At 54.7% G+C, this 18,253-nt stretch overlaps 1 protein-coding gene across 1 annotated transcript in view; it reads left to right on the top strand.

Moving 5' to 3' along the window:
- The window catches only part of LOC101685224 (bone morphogenetic protein 7), a 55,865-nt gene that overhangs the window by 20,804 nt on the left and 16,808 nt on the right, over positions 1-18,253 (top strand). The window contains exon 2 of the mRNA XM_045082044.1: positions 5,090-5,238. Within this exon, the coding sequence (XP_044937979.1) occupies positions 5,090-5,238 (149 nt within the window). The remainder of the gene's footprint in view (positions 1-5,089; positions 5,239-18,253) is intronic.

The following is an 18,253-nucleotide window of genomic DNA, read 5'->3' on the forward strand; positions in this document are numbered from 1 at the left end:
TTTATTTCTGTTGGGTGGTAAAATTACCCCAAATTGTAGCTCTGTGTTTCACCTTTTGGGAAACTGCCAGACTGTTGTCTGAAGCAGTGGCAGCATTTCCCAGTCCCATGAGAAGTGTACGAGCGATCCAGTTACTGGGTATCCTCGTCAGCACTTGTTACTGTCTATTTTGGTTTTAGCCATCCGGTGGGAGAAAGTGTTATCTTACCGTGGTTCTGAGTTGCATTTCCCTGGTGACTGACGATGCTGATCTTCCTTTCATGGGCTCCCTGGCCATTCGTGTATCTTTATAGAGACGTCTGTTCCCATTGGCCGTGTCCGTTGTTGGAGGCCATGGCGGACTAGATTTCCCCACCTCGTCCTCTCCCGTTTTCTTGACCGATTTGTACAAGCAGGAATTGTCAGTTGATAATCTGGCGATTTGGGTAAAAACACAGTGCAAAACCATTTGGGGACCGCGGGTGAGAAAGACTTTTCATTTCTGTTATGTTGTGCGTCTCCAATTTTCTATTTCTTCTTTTCACCATTTTTTAGCATTTGTATTTCTCCAGAAACGTACATGCCACACATTCTGTTTCATAAAGCCTTTTCGCTTAACACCCTTTCATCAGGAACTCCCCTCATCAGGAAGCGTTGATCTGTATGGAAGCTTGTACGTACCACCATGTCTTACCAGTGTTTCTTAGTAGGTGGTTCTCAGGTTTTCGGTGATAAACGGCGTAACCATAGTTTGGGTTCTGTCTCTGTGAGGGACAGACTACCCACAACACCGTGTAACTCAACAGTCATTTTGTTGCTCAGGAATTTGGGCAGGGCTCAATTAGGACACTAATTGAGATTCTTGTACTTTCTACAGCATCTGCTGTGGTCAGTGATGAAGCTGGCAGCTCAGCTGGGGGCTGGCTGGGTTTCTTTCTCTCTCTTTTCTAGACCCCTTCCCCCGTGGCCTCTGCCCCCTTCCAGGCAGTCTCTCTCCTAGCACAGAAGTCCGATTTCGGGATCCACGGCTAGCTTCCCAGAGAGCAAAAGCAGAACTGCTAACCCTCAGACAGAGCAGGGCCTCTCTTCCACTGGGTCCTACTGGTCACAGCAAGTTGCAAGGTCAGCCCAGACTTCAGAGGCCGGGAGCAGCCCCCACTGATTTATGGGAGAGCTGCCCGTGGGTACTGAGATGAGTGGCCCCATTTGCAGAAAGTCTACGACCCTGACCATCCTGTCAGATGAACCTGGAGTCGAAGCGCACATTCTTTGAATGGATATGCAGTCTACTGACTTGTGGATTTGGGGACTCCATATCCAGCAGGGAACGTGCTCCCGTTCCTACGTGCCTGCTGTAACTGCAGGGTGCCCCGACAAGCCATGAGAATTTGCTGCCGAGCTGGTCTTCTCTTGGGTCTCCCCACTTGCTCAAGAAGGCGGCATCAACCCCACTTTACAGAGGAGGAAACTGAGGCCCAGCAAGCTGCTGGCTCAGCCTGCTCTCCTCCCTTCACCACCGTCCAGATCTCATACTTTCTAGCATTTTCTCCGCTCCACACAATGTTGTGAGAGTAAGAGGTGTCACACAGAACCCAGCCACCCCCTGGGTCTCTTTTCCTTTGGTGAGAGGTGAGTTAAGGAAGGGGCAGGGCTCACATGCTCACGGGTCAGACTTCCAGTGCTGTGCCTGGTTCTGTCCTTTTAAGGTCACTGAGCGTGGGTGGTGCTTTACTTCTCTAGGGCCCACTGTCCTCATCTGTAAAATGAGAACAACCGTCTTAAGGTTGGGTGTCCAGAGCATCGACATGAAGGAAGCGCCTGGATTTCCAGCAGGGTTGAGGGTGGGGGAGTGCCGTCGGGCTCCTTGGGGAACCGTCACCCCGAGCCTTCCCCTCCTCTGCTTGCACCTGGCCTGGGTCGGGGGGCCAACGTGTTCAAGGTAAATAACACGTCACAGAGGTCCTCCCCAGTGTGAGAACCACTGTGCTCTAATGAGGTGCTCAAGGTGACAGCTAGACGAGCCCACTCTCCACCTGTCCCTGCAGACTCAGTCGCAGAGTCATTCCTCCATTGTCTTTTCCTGTGGGCCAGCCTTGTGCCTGGACCTTGGGTGCAGAAGCACAGCCTCGCCGAGGGTGTCCTGCCCCAGTGCCTTTGAATACGGCTCTGCGTCTTCCAAGCAAGCCCGGAATAGACGACCGCAGGCTGAGGCCCCGGGGAGAGGAGCCCGTGCGTTCCCGCTGATTCATAGGATGAGTCAATGCGGGCCGGTACCATCTGGCGCTCAGTGTCACGGCCTGTAATAAGAAGGTTTAGTATCGTTTGGCAAGACGTTCGCTGTTCAAGAGCCCCAACTTACTCTTTGTTGCTTTACTGCCCATGAGGGCTTACCCAGATATCTGGTCACATTTTCCGGCAAGTAACATTTTCCAGCAAAGTCACCACCCAGACTTGTGACTTCTGGGCCGTGGTGTGGACACTTCCTACCGGGCCCGGGGAGCCGGTCTGAGCGGGGGAGCTGTTCTGGTTTGGGCTGGAGTTTCTGCTCGCTGTTATTTGTTGAGAGCAGCTGATGGTTCGTTGACAGTGCCGGCAGGGCCCGGTAGCCGGAGGGCGTCGTCGAGGCACACCGGAGGTGAAGACAGCAGGGAGCTCTTGCTTGGAGGCAGGAAACCCACACAGGTGTCCCCCAAATCGGTTCTGGAACTGCCCGTCCAGGGGCCAGGGAAGAAGTGGAAGTGATGTGGTCGTGCAAGACTGTCTTGTTATTCTTCCACTGGGGCAGGACGGGGCCAAGTTAGCGTCTCCGATACCCTCTGTGGCTCCAAAAAGCTATCGCTCCTTCTAGCATCTTCTAGCCTCTCTGTGTGTCGGAGCGGGGAGTGGGCTCAGAGGGACCGGCGAGGGGACAGTACACATCCTGTGTTGGCTAGGAGATCCCCAGTCATGGTTCATTCCCACACGTTGTATAATATAACTCGGTATTTTCTCAGTCAGGTTCTGCCATTGTTGAGTATCACCTACAAAGAGATTTTCGCCGAGACAGATGCCGATAACCCCTCTTGCTGTCTTGCGGTCCCGGTGAGGCCGCCCCATCCCCGTGGAGTGCCGTGCCCTCCCACGGCCAAGGGCTGGGCACCTCCTTGACTCGGCCAGCTAGGCTCTCTGCTCTCAGACTTGGGGCTGGAGCGATGCCCAGAGAGCGGTAGAGCTCGGGCTCCTGCCGTCCACAGCTGTGCTGCACGAAGCAGCCCGACATCCTCTCCCCTGCCTGGGCTCCTTCTCTCGCTGAGGCTGGTTCTCCATCCCTGTGTCCGCCTCGCTGAGGACACGGGACTCTCCCCGTACATTTCCAGTGGGCTCTGCGTTCAAGTAAATTTGAATGCTGGCTCAAATTACTGCTTTATTTTCTGCGTGCCTTCTCACGACGCCTGCACACACGAAGGTGACTGGTGGACGTCCGTGTGTTATGGCAGGCAGCAGAATTACAGTCCGGCAACCTCACGAATGTGGAGCCTCCAGGGCACGCGGTAGAGATGAATGATGGGGTGATGGGTAATAGGAGAATCGGGGACCGGGGCCGATAGGAAATGTGTGCCTTATCCTGGGGGGGCACCTGCTCCTTGGCGTCCAGCCCACGGTTCAGTGCCTTACAGCACAGTGAGTTCGATTTGCCAGAGGCTCTGAAATGCCGGTTGTCACAGCTGAGCAGAGGTAGTGTCCAGAAGAACTGTGTCGCTGGGTGGTGGCAGGCGGCCGTCTCCCTGGATGTCAGCCCTACCTTGGCTCCGTCTTAGTCCACAGAAAACCCTAGTCACCCCAGGCAAACAACTGGGCCTTTCAGAGCCTCAGTTTTGGGGTCTGCACACCCTAATATCCTCCTCACAGACTTGTCTTAAGGACGTAGTGCTGACATGATGCTGGTCAGGCATTTCAGCCTGGAGTCTGGAGCGTGGTAAGTGCTCAGGAGTCAGAGAAAATTCACCGTAATTCCCCGGAAAATAAGATCACTCCAAGGTCTGATGGGATGGAGATGGTCGATGTCCCGGGACAGGGGGTTTAGATGTTGTTCACTGTTGTACCCCGGCGTCTGGCCCAATGGGGAGGGTGGGCTCAAATACTGTACCTGATGATTAAAGACTCCAAATATTGAAACTTTCAATGTTTCTAAGTAAAACTGCGCGAGATGTTATGAGACCTTGTATACTAGAATTCTGCTATCACAAAGGTAAAAATTCACCAACCCACCCACCCAACCACCCATCCACCCAACCACCATTCACGTACCCAACCATCCACCCCTCCAGCTACCCATTCCCCCAACCATCCATCCATCTTCCAGACACTACAATGTCATTTGTAGTTTTTTTTGCTACTGCAAAATGTGAGGAAAAAAGAGGATTAAAGGGCTATCTCTGTACATAATGTCAGTCTAAGTTGGTCCGAAGGCTGTGGGTTATTGTTAAGCTGTTTAACATAATGTCAGTCTAGGAGCTCAGCTCCTAATGCTTGGAGGGCTTATGAAGACGTTGCATGGCGTGGAAATGAAGAGCCTGTTCACTGGTGCTCAGTTACCTGAGCTCACACCCTAACTCAGTAGCGTCCTGGCTAAATGACCTGGGGCAAGTCATGGCCTCCCCGTAGTCCGTGGAGATGACAGTCTCACTACCCCGTAGGGTCGTGAGAGTTGAATGAGATAATGTGTATTGAATTCTCGGGGCAGTACCTGGCACATGGTGAGTAATCTAACAAGTGGGGCTTCCTCCCCGAGACTCCCAGCAGCACGGAGGCTATAAATCCCTGCCATCCTGCCCCCTGTCCCATCGGTGTGCCGCCTAACATGTGGGAAGGGTGAGTTGGCCTCAGAGCAGCTCCTTGTCCGCTGTGTGTATCTCTTTATGCTTCTTCCACACTCCCTTTCCCCATCACAGCTCCGAGGGTGTCTCTAGGCCTGGATCTTGCTCTGATGCACCCACTTTTGGGAGCCCGGTGGCCCTCCTCCTGCCTCCCGTACGCCACATGGTCCTTCTCTCCAACAGCAGCTGGCCGGTGACAGGGTGACAGAGCCATGGCCTGCTGACCTGGAGCCTGGGTTTCTCCTCTTTTGCAGGGAGTCAGACCTGTTCCTGCTAGACAGCCGCACGCTCTGGGCCTCGGAGGAAGGCTGGCTGGTGTTCGACATCACTGCCACCAGCAACCACTGGGTGGTCAACCCACGGCACAATCTGGGCCTGCAGCTCTGCGTGGAGACCTTGGATGGTAGGTGTGCGGCCACCATCTCCCTGCTTCTAATGCAGCCCGTGCTCCTGGAATCACGCAGGAGCCTGGCAAGCTCATGCCTGCTTCCGTCAAAACAAGGCCCCCCAGCCCCGACCAGCCAGTACTCACCGTTCAGTCTTTCGATCCCAAGCAAAAATAACACCCACCCCCTTTGTAAGAGATGGTTACACGGTTGACCACAGCCGGGTCGGGTGGGGCCCCTTACAGAGTGAGGTCCCACACCAGCAGGGTCAGCATCGTCTTGGGAATGCAGACTCTGGTCCATCCCAAGCCTGCTAGAACCAGTGCTGTGCCTGGGGCCCCAGGTGCTCGCGGAACACATTATGCATCTGAGACGCGCTGACCCGGGCACCCCCGCCCGGGAGACGGAGAACATCCTGCATGCCCCGTGCATGGCAGATGTCTAACAATACCCCTGACCTCTACCCACTAGAGGCTGGTAGCATCTCCCAAAAATGTCTCCAGGTGTTACCAAGTGTTCCCTGCTGAACAAAACTGTCCCAGTGAAGGACTACAGCACCGGTGCAAGGAAGGCATGAAGCCCCTTCCAAGAGACCCTGAATGTGGTTCTGAGTCCCAGATGCTTGGAGAATCCACGGTTGGTCTGTGTCGCCCTGCGCCTCGCGGTCACTCTGCGGGCACCCGCCTGCTCGGACAAGGGTGACCAGAAGGCGAGTGGGAAGTCGGGTAGGACTGCTCGCGCCCACGTCTTCCCCCAAAGCGTGTTTCTTATTAAGTGTGGGATGGCTTTGGGTGGGTAGCTTCTTCCTTATACCAGCTTTCAGGGGAAAAAAAAAAAAAAACCTAAACTAGAAACACATTTATTTTAGAGTAGGTAATATTTGCCAGTGGCTCAAAATGCAAGTTACAGATACGCGTAACCATGCGCCTCTCCCGGGCCCGTCTGAGTGGCTCACTTCCACCCCGGGGGCACCTGCCCTTTCCCTGTTCCAGGCTGTTTTCAGAGATGCCCTCTGGGTGTTTAAACAACTACATATAGATTCTGTTTTGCTTTTATTTTTTCCCTCCCGCAAGTAGTGACGTGGCACATACGGTGTTCTCCGCCTTGCTTTTTATCACTAACCTTGACGGCTGGCCCTTCGCAGCCCTGGACGAGCTGCCCTGTTTGTTTGGGGGCTGTTGTGCCGTCGTGTATGTGTGCAGTTGAGTGTAGCTCTGCCACTCACTCGCCTTGTGACTTTGGACAACTTCCCTCACCTTCCAGAACCTCCTCCTCTCCAACACACAGGGCCACAGGGGGTGTTAATGCTAAAGAGTTTTAAGATAGTGACCCAGTGCGCATAGGAATCCCCCCGGGGGCATCCTGGTAAAATGCAGATTCGGATCCAGCAAGCCTGGAGTGGAGGAGAGGCTGCCGCAGAGGCTGCTGGTCCTGGGCCACGCGTTGGGAGGCAGAGCTGAGTCTAGACCTGATGCCTCGGACATGCCCCACTCCAGGGCTGTTTCTCTTGTTATTCATGGTGTTGGTGTCGTTACACTGCTACTATCCGCGCTGACTTATCCAGGGCCCCCTTGGGAAGAACGTGTAGGCGTTTTCTGGTCCTTTGCTCTTACGAACAGGGCTGCAGTGGAAAACCTCAGTGCACATGTTGTTGTCCACTGAGTGTAGCCCTGGGATAAATTCCCAAAGGGGACATTATCTGTGCGTAGTTTGGACAGGTGTTGTCAGTCTGCCCTCCTTGGGGCTCCGTCTATTCACGCCCCCATCAGAGCACATGAGGGCACCTGCTTCCCCTTCTTTGACAGTACACGTTCCCAAACGTGTTCATCAGGGAGATGACAAATGGGCTCTTGTAGTTTTGCTTTGTTTTCTTCTCTGCTCTGTGAGGCTGATCCCCTTCTCTGGTGCACTGCTTGCAGTCAACTCCCTGCCTGCCATGCGTTTATCCCCTCTGCCCATTGCTCTGACAGAGCGTTGGTCTTTTTCTTCCTTAGAGTCTAAGGACACCTGGCTCTTTGTGATTTAAGCTGCAAATAATTTGTCAGTTTTTCATTTTTCTCTTTTACTGTGGTTAATGCCAGGTGCCAAATGGATTGGGGTGATGTAGCCAAATTGTCTCACCTTTTGTTTTATTGCTGCTGGGCCGTGCCTCTCTTCTTTCCTATCAGAGGCCACCGCTTTGGTCTGGAGCTGCCCCCTCTGTCTGAGACTGGCCTGAGGCCATGCACCCTGTGGGAGGTGCAGCAGAGTTTAAGACTGTGCTTGTCTCGCTTCCAGGCTGGTCTTTCTACTGGTGGAGCCTTCAGCCTCCCTCTCCTCCTCTTTCCCCTCTCCATGACACATAACGAGGGGAGGTCCTGGAACTGCTAGAGTTTTCCATGGCACTATATTGGATTGGCAAACTATATGCCCGGTGGTCCAGATTCAGCCTGCACCCTGTTTCTCTGTGGCTTTTGAGCTGAAACTAGTTTTCACATTTTTAAATGGAGGAGGAATATCAAAAGAAGAAGACTATCTCATGATATGTAAAATTATATGAAATTCACATTTTGGTGTCCATAAAATTTTATTAGTACACAGCCACACTCATTTATGTATTATCTAGGCCTGCTTTTATGCTATCACAACAGAGTTAAGTAGTCGTGACAGAGACTGTAGTCCACAAAGTTGAAAAGATGTATTATTTTCAGATGATTATTTATAGACAAAGAATGCAATCCCTGCTGTATGCCAGAACTTCTCAAACTGTGTCCCATGAAGTGTCAGTGGGTGTCCCAGGGTAAAGGGAAGGATTCATGATCAGTTAAGAGTGAAAAGGCGAGGTTGGATAAACTAAGCAGATTTCTCTGCAGGACTTATCAGAATCTTTATTTTGCAAATATCCATTGTGAATTTCCTGATGGGGCACAGAGCATAGAGGAATTCTAAACTTATTTGACAACAGACTCATTCAACTCTTCTTTTTACTTAAACTCTCCCGAGGAACATATTGGAGATGAAGTAAAAATGGGGCTAGAGTAGATTTGACTCCTCTCTTCAGAGTGGCCATTTCCCTGGACTCCTGGATATTGTCTAGATCTTCCATCTTGACCTTGATGGGTCCTGTGCTTCTCTGCCCTGTCTGCCCTGCTGGCTTGGGGTGGCCCAAGTTTGGTTTTTCTCTTAACTGACACCCAACCCAGTTTTCCTAGTGTCAGGCTTGCCATTATCTTTCTCTCCCAAAAATCTGGGGCTTGTGCCCTTATGTCCTCCAGCTTCTGCTTCCCCCCAGAATCCAGGTGAAGCTTAGCACGCAGTGAGATGGCACAGCCTGATGGTTAAAGCTTGGACTCAGAAGGCCAGACTCACCAGGTTCAAACCCCACCTCTACTGTTTCTACCCACATGATTCGGGGTGAGTCACTTAATGTCCCTCATCTGGAAAGTGGGGTTAATAATAGTTTCCACCTTCCAGGGTGGGTGGTGAAGGATCAGATGAGCTCATGTAAGTGAAGAGCTTAATTGTTCAACTCGGGACAGCAGCTGAGCCCAGAGTCAGTGCGGAATGCCATAGCCTCTTGTCCTTCCCACCACGGGGCCACTAGGCACGTGCTGCCCGTAAGATCCTCATGGGACAGTAGGCCCCCGGCAGGTGTGCGACTCCATATTCGGGCCGATCCCTGGGGATCTCTCTTCATCTAAGGGGAGGCTAGCCTAGTGCTTGTAAGATGCTACCCAGGGTCTGAGCAAGGATTGGAAACTGTACTCATGACTCAGGGCCTGTCTCCTCCCCTCCCGCCCCCTCCTAGATGGGGCGCCCGGAGCTGGGCATGGATGCCTCCACTCAGGAATAGGGCTGCTCTGTCCAGGCACTGTGCATACCCAGCCGACAGGTTTGGCCTGGCGGCCTGGGTTGGGAAAGGACCACCCACGCAGACCATCAGAGAGGGATAGAGTGAACTATGGCTAACTGGGACTATGAATTTGGGGATCTTCGTGGGAATGAGATATAGCCAGTGAGCACGGTGTTTCTGAAACCACGGGCTCCTGGCTATGCAGCTGCTTTCCCTCTGACCCCAGTGTCCCTGATCGCCTGGGGGGCACGTTGAGGCTAGTGATTCCTGCCCCCACCCCAGACCTGTGGGTGCTGAGTCCCTGAGGGCTGGGCCAGGAAGCTGCCTTTTCTCATGAGCTCCCTGAGTCACTTGGGGCCTGGCCCAGTGCTGACCTGCTGACACAGTCATGCCCCGTGTTTTGGGGTACCTGCCAATAAGACCGTGCTCGGGCTGAGCACCCTGTCAGGTTAAATCCCTACCCCCGTGAAAGACCAGCAGAGCCTGCTGGGGAGTCCATGGATTCGGGGCTCCGTATGCCGGTGCACCACGGCTGTGCCGCCTGTGGGAGCCATGGGGTCCCCGCCTCGGGGGCAACTGCTGGCATTAACCCAAACTCAGTGAACATGGCTGCCTCCTGTGGTACCTGGGCAAGCCGAGTGCCAGGGCAGTGGCACCCGGGCCCAGCCCCCAGTGCCCCCTTTGGGAGGAAGGGAGAAGGAGCACCGAGACAGGTCCGACAGGGACAGTGTAATGCTGGTCCGGACCCTAGCAGCACCTTGTAGCCGCTAGCTGGCTGCCGGAATACGGAGCCTGTCCCATCTCAGAGGCCTCAGTTTTCCCACCCAAACAATGGGCCTGTTGATGATAGTTATACTGGTGAGCTGGCTTCCAGCCTCGTGAGGCACAGATGTCACAGATATTCTCTGAGAAGCTTTATGTTTGGTGTGATGTGAGCCTCCTGTCCACCGGGTCTCCAAGTCCCTCCTGAGACCAGCCAGGATGTGTGTGTCTGTTCCCTCTCCCAACAGCTGTGCCTTCCTGTTAGTGCCCCCGGGGAGCAGCAAAGAGCGTGCCTGTGCAGGGGAGAAGCCCATAAACGCGCCAGGCACCTGTGGCTCATTGGGAGCCAACGTGGGAGCAGTGTCTCATCCGGGGACAGGACGCTGGGGGAAGGAGGGCTGGCATCTACTTGTCTTTCCCTTTGCACAGAAGATAGGAGGAAAGGCAGCCGCCCCCGAGCCACACAGGGGGTCCCCCTGCTCCAGGGGCGAGTGAGTGGGAGCGAAGAGGAGGCAAGGACGGAGGGGTGCTGATGCCTTCCAGCTCCCCCGGAGCTAGAGAGAGCTAGCCAGCTGACAAGGGGGCTGTCCCCGTGGTGCCGGTGAAGGTTGACCCCTCGCTGCGGGCCAGGCTGCCGGCTCGGGGCTCCTGTGCAGACCAGGGAATGGCCAGTGGCTCCCACGTGGACCCTGGAGCCGGCAGCCCAGCCCTGCTCCTCGGACAGCCTCGTGTTCTGTTGGGCAGCTGGCGCAGCCTCTCCGTGCCTCATCCCTTCTTCTGTTCCACGGACGCAATAATGATCAGGCAGAAGAGTGAATTCCTGTGAGATGCTGAGCCCTGGGCCGGGCGCCCTGACCACACTCCCTCCTGCGAGCTCCTGTCAGCGTCATGGTTGCTGTCGACTAGCTTCGTGATCACGGTGACCCACCCAGGGAGTGTGGCTGTGAGCATCGACACGTTAGTGGACGAGGAGACCGAGGCCGAGAAGGGGGGTCCGCTAGCCTGAAGTCGCCCAGTTCCTCGGGCAGACCTGGGCTTGGCGCTGGTTCTGACTCCAGCCCCCCAGCCTGACTCGCTCTTTGCTGGGACGCCTTCCAGGAGATGTGGTCCGCGGGAACCAGGCTTGGGGAGAGCGTACCCCAGGAGCGTCCGCCGGGTACATGGCTGAGCCCTGGGGACAGACAGCCCGGGACCCTACAGTGTCCTGCTTCCTGCTGGGGGAGGAAAGTGCTCGAGAAAGAACCCAGAGGACAGTGGGCTTCCTGCTCCTGGGACCAACAGAAGTGGCCAGCGCTGCATGAAACTTTTGTAGGCTCCTCCCTCTGTTAAAAAGAAAACTAGTAAAAATGATGTTTCATGACCACGACAGTATAAAGATGAATAGAATCCTGGTTGGATTAAAAATGAAAACAATTTCTGTAACCCTCAAAAGTTCATGTGTCTTCTGACTTTAAGAGACATTAAAACATTTTCACGGGCTCCTGAAAGTACCCAGGCCTGGGCACTGTGCCTGCGGACGGGACAGCCCTGGGTCCGGCGTCCCAGGCTGGGGAGCGATGCCGGCCTCTCCCTGCCCCGGCACCTGGGTGTTAGAACCTGCTTCCTGTAGTCCAGAGCCTGTCCGCCCGCACTGGAAACACATTTCTTCACTCAGCAAGCATCTGATGAGCCTGGGATTGTCGCAGGCCCTGGGCTACGGCCTGAGGGACTTTGCCATCACGTCGCCCGCTATCTCGTTGGAGTGGAGAGTGACGAGACAGTATGCTAAAGGTCAGGGAGGAGGCGTGAAGACAAGTTCTGGGATCCTCAGGAGGGTTTATCCGGGGTTTTTCCACTGCCACCCTCTGTCCCAAGCCACAGGGAGAGGAAGACATGGCTTTGAACCGGAGGCACCTCTGTCCTTGCAGATGTGGAAACACCTGGACATTCGCTCCCAAGACAAGGACTTGGACTTGGACCCAAGACAAGGACTCAGCCTCTTGTTCTAGGTTATAGTGTCCTCCCTCTCTCTTGCCCAGAGAAGAAATCACTCGGAGGCTCAGGAGGGCAGCGCTGAAAAGCCCAACTCTCCAATCTGAGAAGACAATCTGGCGGTCCCTCCTACCCACCTTGCCTCCAGCTGCTGCTCTCGGACACGGGAGGGCCCCTTCTCCTGCCACCCGCCCCCGTGTCTCCTTCCTTGTGTTCTGGACGTCTGTGCGCAAAGGGTGCCTCGGGCTTCTCTCCTCGGGCGCGAGAGCACGTGCCTCTCTTCTCCATTTTCCCCGAGGGGATTGAATGGGATTGCAAGGCATTTAAAGGATTGAGGGTGTCTGCTGTCCCAGCGTTCGGCCGCGGCCGCCGCGCCGGGAGCGGGAGGTGAGCCACGCGCCCACGACAGCCGCGGAGGCTAAGCCGCGTAAAGCCGAGGTTGGCGAGCGCTCCCGCCCGCCGTGCAGCTGGCTCGGAGGTGCCTTCGCCCTGCGATTGCTTCACATCCTGTTTGTGCAGAAGCCGAGTGAGAGACAGGAGGAGGCCTTGATGACCCAGAGGCTGGGATGGGTCCTTCCCGGGTTGGGTGTGCGGCCATGGCTGGGACAACACGGGGTTAGTGGGGCCCGGCGGATGTCACAAGCCATACAGACCTTCTCACCCGTCACCTGGGCCTTGGTCCATGGAGACCAGCGGCTGGAGTTAACACGTTTTGCAGGATCCCGATCCACAAGGGGCATTCTGCTGCTGTGGGCCTCCACCAGGGGGCCTCCACGGGGGCTCTGGGCCTGGAAAACAAAGAAATTACAAAACCAAGATGTCGCTTTCTCTGTGATGGGGCTGTGCTCTCTCTTCTCCCAAGAGACCCCATTCGGGCTCCATGCCCCTTCCTTGGGCAGCTTCCCCGGGGCTGGGCGTGCTGATTCTGCTCCTGCCTCTCCAGGACCTGCCAGCAGTGGCCTGACGCACACTGGTTTGTCCCTGTCCTCCAGGCCCAGAGTCCTGCCCCCAAACCACCACCCACCTGGCTCCCCCCTTGGAAGACCTTCCTCCTCATGTCTTGGGGAATCCTTCCTGCTGTCTGAGGCTCTGTAGGTTGTCCACGTTCATGCCCGAGCAATCTTTTCCTTCCTGTGTGTCTATCCACCTGGACTCAGCGATGGTGTGGTGGTCAAGTTCACAGCTTCCACACAGCTTCTCCGTCTGTAAATGTGGGATCGGGGGCCTGCCTGAGCAGCAGCACGTGGAATGGCCCCAGCACAGTGCCTGGTGCAGAGCAAACACTCGGTAAGGCTTGTTCCTCGTCTATATTGTGAGCCAGCAACAGAGAGAACCAACTCTGCCGGGCAACTCTATCAGGCAAATGATAGACAACAAAAGTGCCTTATCTTGGGCAGTTATGGTTTCCTTTACAAGTCCGGAAGGATGCGGATCTAGGGTTGGTTAGAGCAGAGGTCAGCAAACTTTTCCCATAAAGTACCACATATTGAATTAACTTTTAGGCTTTGAGGGCCAGATAGACTCTGTCACAGCTCCTCAACCATGGCATTAGAGCATGAACGCAGGCGATAAATATGTGCACTAATGTGCAAAGAGGTGTTCCAATAAAACTTTATTTGCAAAACAGGCGGCAGGCTGGATTTGGCCCGCGGGCTGCAGTTGGCCAAGCCCTGGGCTACAGAATCAATAGTAGTCAAGATCTTCTCCCTCCTGGCTCCATGCTGTGTCCTAAGACTCACCACATCACATTTGGCGAGACGGCAGCCTCCACATTCCCAAGCATGGAAGAAGGAAGCAGGCAGGCTAGAGGATCTTCTTTCCTTCTGCCTGCCTTTTTAGGGAGGAGACCATCTCTGAGCAGCCTGCAGTGCCCATCCTAGGAGGAGCTGTGTGGGCCTGGGAAGGGTCTTGGAGCAAGAGCAGGTCTAGAAAGTGGAGTTCCTCTCCATCAGCATGTTGACATGGGGGGGGGGGCGCCCTCCTGAGCACCATACGATGTTTAGCACCATCCCTGACCTCTACCCACAAGATGGAGAAGCACCTCCCTCAAGTCATAAAGCTCCAAAATGTCTCCAGACCTTGACCAGTGTCCCCAGGAAGCAGCAGTATCTCCAGCTTCGACGCACGAGATAAAAGGCAGCACAGGAGCCATTCTGCATCCTGATCAGAGTGGTGACCACCTCAGTCTGTATGTTTGGGAAGACTCACTCATCTGTATACAAGATGTTCGTTTAAACACTAACATTAAAAAAAAAAAAAGGAAACCCAAAACAAAAACAGAAGTAAAGCAGCCCACAAAGAGTCAAGCAATGCGTTCCACCAAAGAAGAAGAAAGCAGTGAGCCTTTGCTCTGAGCCCACATACCTGCCTACGGGGTAGACCAGATGTCTCACCCATGGTGTACGTGTGCAGCCAGCACAGGGGATCAGATCTACTGCTACTTTGGGAAGACCGTCTTCTCCTCACTTGAGGAGGGCCTCTGGGCAGATTAAAATACAGGACATCCCATTACATTTGAATTTCAGATAAACAATAAGTTATTACGTAGCATAAGTATGTCCCATATACTGCCAGCATTATTCATTTCTCTGAAATTCAGATTCAGCCAGGCTTCCTGTACTTTAATTTGCAAAATCTGGCAAACCTGCTCTTGGGCAAATCTTCAGGTGGGTGGTTTTTTTTTTTTTTTTTAACTTATTAATTCTTAGCTGGACTATACATCTTTTCCAACTTCCCTGAAGACACAGACTTTATGGTTCAAGTATTTGGTTTCTCGTGCCTCCCTGTCTCCATCAGTTACTTCTCCCTGCAGCCATCAGCCCGGTGCATGTGGCCTGGCTCCCTAGTTGTGACACTCACCCTGGACATTTAGAAACACACCATCAAAACAGATGCTTGCCCTGGCTTATGCTACGGAAAGCCAATGCCCTGTGATATCATAAAGTGAAACAGAATTCTTCTGCCAGACAACCCACATGTCCTTTCCTCCAGTAAAACCCTTCTCGGCCCTTTTGGGGGGGGTATTAAAACAAAACCCCTATGCATGTACATACTTACGTATGTTGGTGTATGCTTTAAATTTCTTCTCTCCCAGATGTGGTCACAGCTTGTCTGATTCCACGCTTCCTTCCCCAGACTGTGAGTGTAACCTCCAGGGTACAGGGCAGTGCCTGGCCCCTGCCTGTGCACCATGAATATGTGTAAAAAAGATGAATGAATTATTTAGGTTCCTGGTCCGTTAACTGTCTGGGTAAAACACCACATTGTCTCTGGAGTTCTGCAGTTAAAAACTTGACGGCGAGGATGTAACTTTGTGTGTCTGTCCAAGAGTGGAGCTTGTAGGAGGATGTGTGCCAAGCTGTGGCTCGCCACCCGGGACCTGTGGCCTCCCAGGGGACACTTGTGGATGTGTGCAGACAATTTTGCTTGTCAGGACTCTGGGGGAGGGATGCTCCTAGGACATCTGTGCATCTCCTCTAGTGCCCCCCAACGGCCTGAGTGCTGGAGGCCCAGGACCAGCCACTGTGTCGCCGCCGTCTGTTTGGTGAACATGCTGTGGCCCATCTTGGAGCCCTGACCTGTGCTGGGGCAGTGGGTGGAGGGGACCACCCTGCCCTGGCTGGCAGGGCACGTGGGCAGGACCCAGAGAGGCTGCCAAAGCGGGGAGTCTAGAGGAGAGCCTGGAGGGAGGGGCTCATTTCCGGGCCATCGTCTTCCCCCCACACCAGCCTCTTTGGGCCTCTCACCACCAAAGTCTGGCCACATCCCCTCTCCAGACCCTCTGTGGCTGCTACAATACCTAGACTGTGATCCAGAGCCCCCACAAAGGCCCCCAGGGACCCAACCTTATCACCCCGCCCCATTCTGACCCTAGCCCTCCTCCCTGTTCTTCAAACACACATCGTGTGTTCCTGCCTCCTGGACTTGGCATTGGCCGTTCTTTCCATGGGGAACGTTCCTCCCCCAGAATCCCCGTGGCTAAGAGGCCTTCTCTCCCTGACCAGTGCCCCCTTGTCCCTGCCCCGACCCAGTCCTAGTTTCTTCGTGGCCACCATCCTCCACATCCCTGGGCTTATCTTCCTCCCTGGGGGGGCAGGGGGACCTTTGGGGGTTCCTCTGGCTCACTGCTGTGCCTGCACCTCGCACAGAGCGGGGCACACAGTAGGTGTTCACTAGTAGTTGCTGAATGAACAATGGGCCAATAGTGGGGTGGTTGTTTTAAGCCTGGGACGTTAACCTCATTGTCTGTCAGTAGGAGAGGATGAGGTAAAGGCATTTTCAGATGCGAGGCTCCTCTGTGGCCATAGGGGACGAGGTTGGGGTGTTTCGCTGATGGAGAAAGATGTCCACGGTGTATTGCATAAAACCCAGGTTTATAGGAAACAGTGGTAACCCTACCATCCCAATTATGAGGAACTGCGCACACCTGTTTTTGTAGACACACGTGTATGCGGCTTAGACTAAACAATCACAGGGTTTTAGTCATCTTGGTGGTTGGGGCAAGAAGGGGACTTCAGGACTGGTTTGATCCAGTGGTTCAGCAACGTCACCAGAGATCCTGTGTCTGTCTCTCTGCTCTTCCTTCCACCAGATCAGCCCCATTTGAAAATGTGATCCTCTCGTGGTGTCCAGTTGGTGGCCATTTCTGGGGCTCCGTCCATTCCTCCTCCTGTTTTTCTGGGGGAGAGAGAGGGTTGCTTTTGGATGCTAAGTGGGAAGTTTCTTCTCCAGAAAGTTCCATTCATGGGCTGCACTGGGTCCTAGGCCCATCCTTGAGTCAATCACCGTGGCTGGAAGATTAGTTGTCCGTTAGACCACAGGCTCACCCCTGTGACCAGGCCAGGGCCGCTAAGACACAAAGGCTGAAATGAAAATTGGGTTGGGTACCATGGAGAGGGGGCATGGGTGAGACAAATGGCCTCGTCCCCACTTTACAGATGAGGCCACTGAGGCCCCCGCATCCAACTTTACCTCTCTTGGCCCACACCGGGCGGTCAGCGGCAGATGCGAGTTCAGACCCCCCGGAAGTGTCCCTTCTTTCCTCCGTGTCTACCGATTGCTTCCCCGAGGCTGCAGGTCCCCGGGCCTGGCTGTGCTTGACCGCCACGAAAGCCGGCTGGACACCCTCCCTCGGTGCTGCGCAGCCCGCTTGCAGCCCTCGGATTTACTGTGCCTGGAACAGCATCAGGTTTTCAGGCGAGGCATTTTTATTTTGCCCTAAAAGCCTTCCAGGTGGGGGTAGGGCAAAATACAATTCCTAGGGGCTCCACTTTAATGGTTTCTTTTATAGAATCATTCGTATTATAAATGCATGAACTCGAGGAAACCCTTGCTAAAGAATGCAGGAGAGCCGAACGTTCCAGGGGGTGAAGGTACAACCGTGGGGTATGGGGGACGCTTGCTCTTTTAAACACGAGCTGTGAGAACACCAAAGCGAACCTCTGGTGCCGATCTGGGCCCCGGGAGGCTGGGTTTCCTGACTTGGGCCCGTCCGGGGGACTCCAGGTGAAGTTAATTCCAGATGTGGACGGGCCCGGCGCCCCCCAGAATCCACGTTCATTGGCCTCTGACCCCTCCAACCTAGCTGGATCTTATGTATTTCTGTCCCTCTTACACAGCCTGGGTCCAGACTCTGCTCGGTCCCTTCCAAGCTGGGTGTCCATGGGCAGGCTGTTCGGCCTCTGGGCTGTTCTCTCATGAGTGACATCAGCTTTCCTTACCCTCTCTCTTGCTTTATCTTCCTTTGGAATATTTATCACCCTGCGGCATGACACCCGGTACATATCGGGCGGTGGCCTTCGCTGCTGGCCTGTTCCCCGCTCCCAGCCCCAGCCCGCCCAGCAGCAGCACACAGGACACGGTCCTTGTTCCATCTGCTGTCTCCTCTCTGTCTCTCGGGTCCTGTATCCTCTGGGTGTCCCAAGTTCCTTCCAGATCCTCCCTGTCTGGGCACCCAGTGTGAATGAACCCTGCCCTCTCGGTGGTGGAGACTGGATGCCTGGGCTCAGCTGTCACTTCGCTGCCCAGCTACACCCTGTCCCCGGAGGAGCTCCTCTGTGTCACCCCGACCCACGCCCAGGGCCAGCATTTCTCGAGCGTGTCCGACGTGCAAAGCTCTGTTTTGAGAAGCGTCTGTGTTGAATGGCAGAGGCAACACGTGAATCCGGGAAGTCTGGCACCAGGCATGTTTGGTTCGGGGTCCATCTCTCCCCCCTGGATCAGGGGCCGCACTCCTGCTGGGATGGTCCTGTCCACCCGCCAGTTTCCCTCCGGAGACAGGTGGACATTGCACACAGCAGCCGCCGAACCACACTGCATTCTGTCTTCCACCCTCCCTTCCCCGGCCGAGTCTCTCCACCTCACCCCAGCCCTGCCTCGGTTTCCCCACCTCTGTAAACGCCCCTCCCTTCTTCCAGGTGCTCGGGCCCAGAGCGTGGAAGTCAGGGGTGACTCTGCACCTTCTCACA

This window comes from Mustela putorius, unplaced genomic scaffold (assembly GCF_011764305.1).
Source record: "Mustela putorius furo isolate JIRA1106 unplaced genomic scaffold, ASM1176430v1.1 tig00000592_pilon_pilon_pilon, whole genome shotgun sequence".
In the NCBI taxonomy this organism is placed as follows: Eukaryota; Metazoa; Chordata; class Mammalia; order Carnivora; family Mustelidae; genus Mustela; species Mustela putorius.